At 39.1% G+C, this 12,817-nt stretch overlaps 2 protein-coding genes across 2 annotated transcripts in view; one reads left to right on the plus strand and one right to left on the minus strand.

The window, feature by feature from the left end:
• Positions 1–12,817, plus strand: part of LOC106092496 (sodium/hydrogen exchanger 9B2) — a 285,857-nt gene that overhangs the window by 46,542 nt on the left and 226,498 nt on the right. The window lies entirely within an intron of this gene.
• LOC106086447 (epidermal retinol dehydrogenase 2) lies at positions 5,422–6,550 on the minus strand. The gene is made up of 3 exons (XM_013251129.2): positions 6,208–6,550; positions 5,595–6,148; positions 5,422–5,532 (listed from the first exon to the last, which is right to left on the minus strand). Exons 1-3 carry the CDS (start codon positions 6,511–6,513, stop codon positions 5,445–5,447), a joined length of 948 nt encoding a protein of 315 aa, XP_013106583.2. The 5' UTR covers positions 6,514–6,550; the 3' UTR covers positions 5,422–5,444.

Consider the following 12,817-nt stretch of genomic DNA (forward strand, 5'->3'; position numbering starts at 1 on the left):
TTTGTCGTTCCGTTTGCAATAAATCGGAGTATTGATTTCCGACTCTTTAAAGTCGTAAAGATTGTGAATAGTTTTAGAACCCTCGACATCCGTAATGAATATGGCCGCACAATATTATGATATAGCATCTAATTGGATGATATAGCCTATATAGCGTTGCAAGGTATTTATTACCCGATTTCGCTAAAATTGGGATAGTGAGCTGTGTTAGGCCCAAGACTGCGGAGTTGAGCAATTTTTATTCGACTCCGTCGCTGGAGTCGACTCCGAGCACTTCATTTTTATACCCATCACCTTAGGATGAGGGTATAGTAATCTAGTCATTCCGTTTGTAAAAATGCAAATTTTGCCCATGAATACTCCACTAAGGAACATGGGCTAACTTCTCACATATCAATGAGTGCAGTCCGATTCATGTTTAGGCTCAGTGATAAGGGGCCTCCTTTTTATAGCCGAATCCGAACGGCGTGCCGCAGTGCGACACCTCTTTGGAGAGAAGTTTTACATGGCATAGTACCTCACAAATGTTGCCAACATTAGAAGGAGAAAACCACCGCTGAAAATTTTTTTCTGATGGTCTCGCCAGGATTCGAACCCAGGCGTTCAGCGTCAAAGGCGGACATGCTAACCTCTGCGTAACGGTGGCCACATCGAAATCTTCGTTTGTGACCCCATAAAGTACATGTTTTCCTAATCGTTTCGACATTCTGAACATTCCGTCCGTCTGTCGAAATCACGATAGCGGTCGAACGCGTAAAGTTTCGCACAGATACTTAATATTTATGCAGGTTGTTGGGGATTGCAAAGGGCCCATATCGGTTCAGATTTGGATATAGCTCCCATATAAACCGATCTCCAGATTTGACTTCTTGAGCCACTGGAAGCCGCAGTTTATCCGATTTGGCTGAAATTTTGCATGTGGTGTTCTGTTATGATTTCCAACAACTGTGCCAAGTACGGTCCAAATCGGTCTATAACCTGATAAGTTGACTTTTTGAGCCCTTACAAGCCGCAGTTTTTGTCCGATTTGGCTGAAATTTGGTATGTAGTGTTCTTTTATGACTTCTTATAACTGTATCAACAACGGTCCAATTTGGCCTGCAACCTAATATAAGTCCCACATAAACCGATCTTCTGATTTGATTTCTTGAGGCCTTACAAGCCGCAATTTTCGTCCGATTTGGCTGAAAATTTGACCTAATATAGCTCCCATATAAACCGATTTTCCGATTTGATTTCTTGAGGCCTTACAAGCCGCAATTTTTGCCAGATTTGGCTGAAATTTTGAATGTGGTGATCTGTTATGACTTCCAATAACTGTGTCAAATACGGTCCAATTTGGTCTATAACCACATATAGCTCCCATATAAACCGATTTTGGATCTTGACTTCTTAAGTCGACAGAGGGGCATTTCTTATCCGATTTGGCTGATATTTTGCACATGGTGTTTTGGTATTACTTTCAACATTTGTGCTTAGTACGGTCCAAATCGGTTCATAATCTGATATAGCTGCCGATATCGATCTCCCGATTAGACTTCTTGAGCTTCTAGAGGGCGCACTTCTTATCCGATTTGACTAAAATTTAGCACGGTTTGTTATGACTGCCAACAATTGTGCTAAGTACGGTCCAAATCGGTTCATAATCTGATATAGCTGCCGATATCGATCTTCCGATTAGAATTCTTGAGCTTCTAGAGGGCGCAATTCTTATCGAACATGGTTGAAATTTTACAAATATCGTTTTGTTATAACTTCCAACAACAGTTCCTTGTATGGTCTAACTCGGTTGATAATCTGATATAGCTGCCATATAAACCGACCTTGGATTTAGACTTCTTGGGCTCTTCTAGAGGGTCCAATTCCCATCCGATTTGGTTGAAATTTTGCACATATCGTAGTGATATGACCTTCAACAACTTGGCAAGTTTGGTTTAAATCAGTCCATAACCTGATATAGCTGCCATGTAAACCGCTCTCCGGATAAGACTTCTTTGGCTTCTAGAGGGCACAATTTCAAGTATGGTTTTAATCGGTTGATAACCTGACATAGCTGGCAAACAAACCAATCTCCCAATCTGGAGTCGCAATTATTACTCGATTTCTAACAGCCGTGACAAGTACGATCCATATCGGTCAATAACTTGATATAGCTCATATATTGGGTTGCCCAAAAAGTAATTGCGGATTTTCCATATAGTCGGTGTTGACAAATTTTTTCACAGCTTGTGACTCTATAATTGCATTCTTTCTTCTGTCAGTTATCAGCTGTTACTTTTAGCTTGCTTTAGAAAAAAAAATGAAAGTGTAAAAAAAGTATATTTGATTAAAATTCATTCTAAGTATTATAAAAAATGCATTTACTTTCTTTTAAAAAATCCGCAATTACTTTTTGGGCAAATAACTTGACAAATGCGATCCCTGGTGGATGGTAAATAACGTTCGGCCCGGCCGAATTTAGTGCGATTCTAAGATCTTCCAAGACTCTTCTGACTTACTCTTTAGCAACTCATATGAAAGATTCGCGGAACACTCTTCCAGTAGATTCGTGTTGAGGACACAACTGCTGAAGGCGGGGGAATCGTCTACGACTCTTAGACGAGCTCGTCCGCGATCATAACCTTTATCTAGAAGATTCGCAGAAGATTGTTTGGCGATCGAATATGTTTGCAGGGAACAAACAACTTGCAAACGATTTGTGTGATCAGTTCATCATTTGAAAATGACAGCGAGACGCTTTCATATGAATCAGTGTGCAGCGGTATGAGAAATACCTCATGGTACAGGCGATGAATTCGAGATAAAAATACTCCCAAGTACTGAATGGTGGTTGTTTTTCAAAATTAGCTACTGAACAGCGACTTGTTCGTTTTACTCTATCTTCAGTGTCTCGCTCTTCAGTAGTCTTGAAATACAATACCCACATGGTGTTCAGCGTTCACGCGTTCAGCAAAAACAATCACCAATGAAGGGCATTTGTTATATAAAGGATGATTTTTTAAGAGCTATAGGAAACACATAAAATGTACAAAAATGCATGAAATCTTTATTTGAATCGATGGTACGGTCCATATAATTAAATGTTTGAAGATTATTTCATGCAAATGTTGAACGTGACTGTGCCTCAAATCTCCCATCCGCTTTAAGTTGTCTTCCAATGCGGACTTGTTTGTTATACATGAACTTTGACATAGCCCACCACCCAAAAAAAAAAAAAAAAAAAAAACAGTCTCAAGGCGTTAAATTGCAAATCTAGACGAGCAATTTATAGGTCCCAAATGTTAAATAAATATTCACCAAACTTGCCTCTCAATAAGTCCATTGTTACGCGTGCTGTGTGGTATGAGACACCGTCTTGTTGAAACCACTTGTCAAGCAAGTCAAGCTCTTGCATTTTGGGCCAAAAAAAAGTTGGATATCATCTCACGGTAGCGCTCACCATTCACAGTTACGCTACGATTCACATCATCTTCGAAGAAGTACGGTCCAATGATGCCGCCAGCCCATAAACCCCGCCAAACTGAGAATTTTTCTGGATGCAATGGTAGCTCTTGCAATACTTGTGGCTGGTCTTCACTCCGAAATCGACAATTCTGCTTATTTATGTACCCATTGAGCCAAAAATAGGCTTCGTTGCTCAATGGAAGAAGCTTGCGATGAAGTTTTTAACAGAGCACCCATTTTGAAAATAAAATTCAATAATTTTCGAGCATTGTTCATTTGTAAGACGATTCATGGTTAAATTATAGACCAAACTGAAGATGTTTGACAATGAAACAAAACACGAAAGATGTAGAGCAGTGTTTCCAAAAATATAATAGCTAAAAAATCACCACAATCACCTCGACATTCTGACCCTATTTAGCCATGACGGACGTTCGGCCGTCTTTTGAAATCACGATAGCGGTCGAATGCGTAAAGCTAGCCACTTGAAATTTTGCACAGATACTTCTTATTGATGTGGGTCGTTGGGGTTTGCAAATGGCTGATATCGGTTCAGATTTGGTTGTAGCCCTCATATAAACTGATTCCATGATTTGATTTCTTGAGCCCCTAGGAGTCTCAATTTTCATCCGATTTGGCTGAAATTTGAAACAAAGACTTGCCGTATGATCTGCAATATTCATGCCAAGTACAATCTAAGTCGGTCTATAGACTGATATAGCCCCCATATAAACCAATTTGCAATTTTGACTTCTTGAGCCCCTAGAACCCTCAAATGTCATCCGATTTAGCTGAAACTAAGAACAAAGACTTGTGTTATAACTTTCAAGATCCATGCCAAGAACGATCCTAGTCGGTCTATAATCTTATATATAAAAATCAATTTCTGTTTGTTTGTTTGTGTCTTCCTTATAGACTCAGAAACGGCTGAAATATTTTCTTGAAATTCTCATAGATCGTGTATAATGATCACTTGGTGAAAATAGGGTACTACATTTTTTGATATATGAAGTGGGAGCGGGCCCTCCCCCTTACCCTTATTTTCAGGAACGCCGGATCTCGGAGATGGGTGGAGCGATTTAAGCGAAATTTTGTGTGCTCTCTTATAGTACCCTAAAAATAAAAATTTGGAATCCAAATTTTGGATGGGGTACCTAGGGGGGCGCCCCACCCTAAGACCTACTAAACATATTTTTAGACCAATCACGACAATATGGGACTCAAATGAAACGTATTTAAGATTAGAAAACGTATCTGATATCCAATTGTCGGACCAAGTGTTTGGGGGAACACCCCAACCCCCAAAACACCCCTAAATCGGACATATGTACCGACTATAGCAATATGGGACTGAAATGAAAGGTATTTACAAGTAAAATGCGAATCTGGTATCCAAATTTGGGAAAAGTTTCTGGGGGTCCACCCCTTCCCCAAAACACCTCCAAACAGGACTTATTTACTGACCATAGGATGATGGGGCTCAAATAAAAGGTATTTGAGTGTAGATTGTGAATCTGATATCCAGATTTTGGACCAAGTGTTTGGGGAGCTGTCCATTCCTGAGAACATACCCCAAAGAAGACAAATTTACGACCAAAGCAATATGGGGCTCAAATGAAAGGTATTTGGAAGTAAAGCGCGAATCTGATATCAATGCTCGGGAAAAGTGTCTATGCGGCCACACCACACCCATAACCGGTCCAGCCAGTAAGCCTATAAGCCTCAACTTTCATACGATTTGGCTAAAATTTGGAACAAAGACTTGTATAATCCCCGGCTTTGACTTTTTGAGCCCCTAAAAGCCTTCTTGAGACCATTGAAGCCTCCATCAATGCACGATTTGATTGCTACAAAATAATTCAAATACAAACCCAGTCCATAAGGTTACATTTTTAAGGAACTCCATGGTGGTGGGTACCCAATATTCGGCCCGGCCGAACTTAGCAGGTTTTCACTTGTTAATTATCGAGTACAAAATTAAGATAATCCCCTTAGAAATTTTATTTCATCTGGTTTTGAATCTCAATCAGGTTTAGTTTGGGTAAAATGTGTCCACTTAATCCACTACGCAGCCATGTGGGCAAAAATCTGTAATAAAATATTCCACAATTAAAAAAAAAACACTTTTTACTTTAACCCAAACTACATACTCTTGTAACTTGTATACGAGACTTAGTGTTCGGGGCAAAGTTATCTCCTCTAGGCCCTTGAGCATAGCCTTCACAGATTGTTGTGCCACCATAGTGCCATCCAATTGAGGCATTAGTTTGTCATACCCCGATATTCTCAAGAAATCATTCGTATACTGATTGGTATTCAAAAAGGTTGGCATTATGGTGGTCAGTTTTATTTTGTATCTCCCGGATTGTAAGTCTGCCCTTAGCGAGGCCATATAAGCCCTTACAGCACTTTTGGTGGGTCCATATATTTGTCCATAAGCTGATGGAAACAAGGCGGCACATGAAGAAATGGCCATGATATGACCACGATTAAGTGACTTCATGCGCGGCAGAAAAAGTTGATTCAACCATAGTTGGGAGGTAAAGTTGATGGTGATCATTTTTTGTATTTGTTCGCAATCCTGAGGGTTGCTATCGGATAAGCGTAGCAAAGCGGCATTGTGTACTAAGATGGTGACATCACCAAAGTCTTGGACAACTTCGCGGTGGAACTTTGACAACTGATGATGGTCGGAAATGTCTACCTAGGAGATAAAATAAATAAATTCAACTTTCTCTAAGGGTAATGTTAGGGAATACTCACCTTATAAGCTTTGCTCTTGACATTAAAGGACTCTTTTAAATATGTGGCAGTTTCCTCTGCTGGATTTTCCAGTATATCCACCACAGCTATATGGCAGCCCCTTTTGGCCAATTCAATGGCTATTTGACGACCCAAACCTCTTGCAGCTCCTGTAATAATGGCTACTTCACCTTTTATTTGGGTCTCTTGAGGTCTGTTACATAATTCCCGTATCACAATGGCAATCAACAATATCGGGTATAAAAACAACAAAAGAATAAATTGCATGTAGTAGATACAAGCTGTGCGAACATTGTTAATAGCCATGACTGACAAAAACCACCGAAATATGTGCTCGCTTTGGTGGCTCTTTAGTTTCTGAGTTTAAATTTATACAAAAAGTATTTCAATATAAACACACTGCATTAAATGATTAGGCAGCAAATAATAGGTGTATTTTATTTTTAGTCTTCATCAATTGAGATATTGACTTGAAATTTTGCACAGAATGGAAATTTTTTCAAGTGTAGGTCAAGTTCTTGAAATGGCAAAATAGGATTTAGTTCCTTAGTATTCGCGTGAAAATCAGACAACAATTTTAAGCGGTGGTTAGCTCCTTACATGGTATCCAACCTTATTAAACTTCTCTTATAAGTGGTGTTGCTAAGAGAACCGCCTTTCGGACTTGTCAAAAACTTGATTAGGACTACGCTCATTGATATGAGAGAAGTATCGCCTGTTCCCTAAAGGAAATGTGCACGTTATTAAGACCACTGTGGCGCAGATGATAGCATGTACGCCTTTGGCGCTGAACGCCTGGCGAGAACATCAGAAAAATTGTCAGCGGTTGTTTTCCCCTTACTAATGCTGGCAAAATTTGTGAGGTATCCTTTCATGTTAAAACTTCTTTACCAAGTGATGTCGCTACGCGGCATGCCGTTTAAACTCGGCAATAAAAAGGAGGCCTCTTATCATTGAGCTTAAACATTAATCGGACTGCACTGATTGATATGACGAAAGTATCCCCAATAGAATGGAAATTTAGTTGAAAATTGTATGTTCATATACACACATGTATGTATGTATGTAAGCTCATGAACGTCTCATTTACCATATTAACCAATTTCCTTGAAACTTGGAGTGGAACTGGGCCCCTTGATATTTGTTTTTAAAACAAATAAAATTAATGCCTTTTTATTTGTTCGGTCGGACGAACTTATTAAATGTGCCTTTTATGGGGCCAAGAATTTAAATCGAGATATCGGTTTATATGGCAGCTATATCTAACTCTGGACCGATTTGGGCCAAGTTGCCGAAAAATGTCGAAGAGCCTAACACAACCCACTGTCCCAAATTTCGTCGACATCGGACAATAAATGCCCCTCTTATGGGCTCAAGACCTTAAATCGAGAGATTGGTCTATATGGCAGCTATATCCAAGTCTGGACCGATCTGGGCCATACTGAAGAGAGATGTTGAAGGGTTTAACACAGCTCACTGTCCCAAATTTCAGCGACATCGGACTATAAATGCGCCTCTTATGGGCACAAAACCTTAAATCGAGATATCGGTCTATATGGCGGCTATATACAAATCTGAACCGATCTGGGCTAAACTGAAGAGGGATGTCGAAGGGCCTAACACAACTCACTGTCCCAAAATTGGACGAAATCGGACAATAAATGCGCCTTTTATGGGCCTAAGACCTTAAATCGAGAGATCGGTCTATATGACAGCTATATCTAAATCTGGACCGATCTGAGCCAATTTGCTGAAAAATGTCGAAGGGCCTAACACAACTCACTGTCCCAAATTTCGCCGACATCGGACAATAAATACGCCTCTTATGGGCCCAAGACCTTAAATCGAGAAATCGGTTTATATGGCAGCTATATCCAAATCTGAACCGATCTGGGCTAAACCGAAGAGGGATGGCGAAGGGCCTAACACAACTCACTGTCCCAAATTTCGGCGAAATCAGACAATAAATGCGCCTTTTATGAACCCAAGTCCTTAAAGCGAGAGATCGGTCTATATGGCAGCTATATCCAAATCTGGACCAATCTGATCCAAATTGGAGAAGAATATCGAAGGCTCTAACACAACTCACTGTCCCAAATTTTGGCGAAATCGGACAATAAATGCGCCTTTATGGGCCCAAAACCTTAAATCTAGAGATCGGTCTATATGGCAGCTATATTCTAATCTGAAGCGATCAGAGCCAAATTAAAGAAGGATGTCGAGTGGTCCAACACAACTCACTGTCCCAAATTTCAGCAAAATCGGATAATAAATGTGGCTTTTATGAGCCTAACACATTAAATCGGCGGATCGGTCTATATGGGGGCTATATCGAAATATTGTCCGATATAGCCCATCTTGGAACTTATCCTACTGTTAGACAAAAGAAGAATCTGTGCAAAGTTTCAGCTTAATATCTTTATTTTTAAAGACTGTAGACGGACGTACATGGCTAGATCGTCTTAGATTTTTACGATGATCAGGAATATATATGCTTTATAGGGTCGGAATTGGATATTTCGATGGGTCGCAAACGGAATGACAAAATTAATATGCATCCATCCTTCGATGGTGGGTATAAAAAGATGTTGACCATCAAATTTTTGATGGAAATAACTCTGAATTTCAATTTCAAAACTTTTCTATTGTTCTTGTTTCACCACTAATTTTCGAAGTATTGTAAAAACACGTCTAATATTAAAAAAAAGGTCATGAGTATTAATCGAAGCGATATAGAACTGCTATTGAGTTTTTATTTTTATGGCGAAATTTCAGGCGCGATAAGAATAACATGTTTATATTCACCACCGTTAGAAGGGGGTACATTCATTTTGTCATTCCGTTCGCCACACATCAAAATGTTGATTTCGGACTACATAAAGTCGTAAAAGTCTAAGACCATCAACCCATGTCGGTGCGTCCGTTTGTCTTTACGTCTGCTGATATAAAGATACAGTTATTAAAAATGAAAATTTTCACAAAATCTTTCTCTGTTCATAATAAGTTAAGTTTGAAGATGGGCTATATCTTGATATGCTTCAGTGAGTAATCTTAGGACCCTTGACATCCGTATTGAATATGGTTCAGATCGTACAATATATTGAAATAGCCTCTATATAAGCCGATTTTTGATTTTACATCTTAGGTTCATAATAGTCGCATTTTTTAACCCAATTTCGCTGAAATTTGGCGCATCGGTGTTTTGGGACCCACGAAATCCGTTTTGAGTATAATTCAGATCGGACTTTATTTGTATATAGCTGCCGTATATACCGATCCTCCGATTAGGCCCACAAATCATTGCCCGATTTTGCTAAAATTTGAAAGGGTGTGTTAGGCCCCTCGCTTTCCGTATTGAGCATGGATTACATCGGACTATATTTAGACATAGCTGCTTTATATATCGATCCCCTGATTTATGTCCTTGGACCCATAAAATACGCATAGTTGGTGCATTATTCATCGGATCTTGACAAAATGTGGTGTTTGTGGGTATCCAAAGTTCGGTGGTGGGTATCCAAAGTTCGGCCAGGCAGAACTTAATGCGATTTCACTAATTTTTTTTATTCTCTCTCTCTCTCTCTCTTTTTCTCTCTCTCTCTCTTTTTAACTGATTGTTGAAATTTGTTATTATCTTGAATATCTGTGAAACGTAAGACCGATTTCAAAACATTTATGCTATGTCTACATTAACTCGTTTTGCTTATGTCGTTTTGAAAAACATCTCAACCGTTCACAATAGTTGTGATTTTTTAGGAATTGCACTTTCTCACACTCGAAAATAAATGTTATGATGCACTATTGTTAATATTTATTATACCACGTCAGCATATACGTCATATTTGGGTGGTGTGGCCCCACAGGCATTTTTTCCCGAATATTTATTTCAGATTCGTGCTTTACACCCAAAGACCTTTCATTTGAGACCCACATTGCTATGGTCGTAAATTTGTCCTCTTTTGGGGTTATTTTGGAAGAGGGCGCCCACTAAACACTTGGTTCCACATTTGGATATCAGATTCGTATTCTGCATTCAAATACCTAATATTTGAGCCCCATATTGTTATGGTCAGTAAAAAAGCCCTATTTGGGGGGTGTTTTGCGGAAGGAGAGGACCCCCAAAAACTTGGTCCCACATTTAGATATCAGATTCGAATTCTACTTGCAAATACCTTTCATTTGATTCCCATATTGCCATGGTCGGTAAATATGTCCGATTTAGGGGTGTTTTGGGGGTTGGGGTGGTACCCCTATCACGCGGCCCGACAATTGAATATCACATACGTTTTGCTATCCTAAATTGATTTCATTTGAGTCCCATATTATCGTGATTGGTCTAAATATATATTTGGTAGGTTTTGGGGGTGGTGCGGCCCCCTAGGTACCCCATCCGTAATTAAGATACCAAATTTTTGTTTTTAGGTTACTATATGAAGGCACACAAAATTTCGCTTAAATCGCACCACCCATCTCCGAGATCTGGCGTTTTTGAATATTAGGGAATAGGGTAGGGTCCGCCCCCCTTCAGATATCAAAAAATGAAGTTCCCTGTTTTTACCACAGGATCATCATGCACCATCTGTGAAAATTTCAAGAAAATCGGTTCAGCCGTTTTTGAGTCTATACGGAACAAACACAAATTGATTTTTATACCCTCCACCATACTAATTTCGTCTTTCTGTTTGTAACACCTCGAAATATGCGTCTAAGACCCCATAAAGTATATATATTCTTGATCATCGTGACATTTTAAGTCGTACTAGCCATATCCGTCCGTCTGTCGAAAGCACGCTAACTTTTGAAGGAGTAAAGCTAGCCGCTATTTTTGCACAAATATTTCTTATTAGTGTAGGTTGGTTGGGATTGTAAATGGGCCAAATCGGTCCATGTTTTGATATAGCTGCCATACAAACCGATCTTGGGTATTGACTTCCTGAGCTTTTAGAAGGCGCAATTCTTATCCGATTTGGCTGTAGTTTTGCACGTGGTGTTTTGGTATCACTTCCAACAACTTCGCTAAGTATGGTTTAAATCGGTCCATGTTTTGATATAGCTGCCATATAAACCGATCTTGGGTCTTGACTTCTTGAGTCACTAGAGGACGCAATTATTATCCGATTTGGCTAAAATTTTGCATGAGGTGTTTTGTTATTACTTTCAACAATTGTGCTAAGAATAGTTCAAATCGGTCCATAACCTGATATAGCTGCCATATAATTTGATCTGGGGTTTTGACTTCTTGAGCCTCTAGAGGACGCAATTATTATCCGATTTGGCTGAAACTTTGCATGAGGTGTTTTGTTACGACTTCCAACAACTGTATTAAAAATGGTTCAAATCGGTCCATAACCTGATATAGCTGCCATATAAACCGATCTTGGGTTTTGACTTCTTGAGACTCTAGAAGACGCAATTATTATCCGATTTGGCTGAAACTTTGCATGAGGTGTTTTGTTATGACTTTCAACAACTTCGCTAAGTATGGTTTAAATCGGTCTATGTTTTGTATAGGTGCCATATAAACCGATCTGGGGTCTTGACTTCTTGACCCACTAGAGGACGCAATTATTATCCGATTTGGCTAAAATTTTGCATGAGGTGTTTTGTTATTACTTTCAACAACTGTGCTAAGAATAGTTCAAATCGGTCCATAACCTGATATAGCTGCCATATAATTCGATCTGGGGTTTTGACTTCTTGAGACTCTAGAAGACGCAATTATTATCCGATTTGGCTGAAACTTTGCATGAGGTGTTTTGTTATGACTTTCAACACTGTGCTAAGAATAGTTCAAATCGGTCCATAGCCTGATATCGCTTCCATATAAACCGATCTGGGGTCTTGACTTCTTGAGCCTCTAGAGGGCGCAATTATTATCCGATTTGGCTGAAATTTTATATTACAATAATGTGGTAATTTTTCAATCGATCCTCACGAAAATTGGCTCTTCTTTGACTGTTGACATATTTATTAAATTTTATCAAAATCTATTAAGTTTAATATATATACACAGATGAAAATAATTTTGAAAAACAACAACTTTGGTCGAAAAAACAACTACGAAAATTGTTAATTTTCCTGCAACAATATATTATGAATCTCAACGACCCAAAGTACAAATTTGTTGTTGAAAGGCACTCTTTGCAAGCCAACATATAACAACAACAACAATGTATCCATAAGCAAGGCAAAAAAAAAATATGATAAAAGAAAAGATTTGCTCTGCTATTACAGCGATATCAAGATATGGTCCGGTTCGGACCACAATTAAATTATATGTTGGAGACATGTGTAAAATGTCAGCTAATTCGAATAAGAATTGCGCCCTTTGGGGGCTCAAAAAGTAAAATAGAGAGATTAATTTATATGGGAACTGTATCAGGCTGTAGACCGCTGCTAGCGACCTCTAGAAGCTCAAGAAGTCAAGATTCCAGATCTGTTTATATGGCTGCCTTATCAAGTTATTAACCGATTTGAACCCTATTTGGCACAGTTGTTGAAAGTCATAATAAAATACGTCATTCAAAATTTCAGCCAAATCGGATAGGCATTGCGTACTCTAGAAGCTCAAGAAACCAAGTCCCCTGATCGGTTTATATGACAGCTATAT

This window comes from Stomoxys calcitrans, chromosome 2, assembly GCF_963082655.1.
Source record: "Stomoxys calcitrans chromosome 2, idStoCalc2.1, whole genome shotgun sequence".
Taxonomy (NCBI): Eukaryota; Metazoa; Arthropoda; class Insecta; order Diptera; family Muscidae; genus Stomoxys; species Stomoxys calcitrans.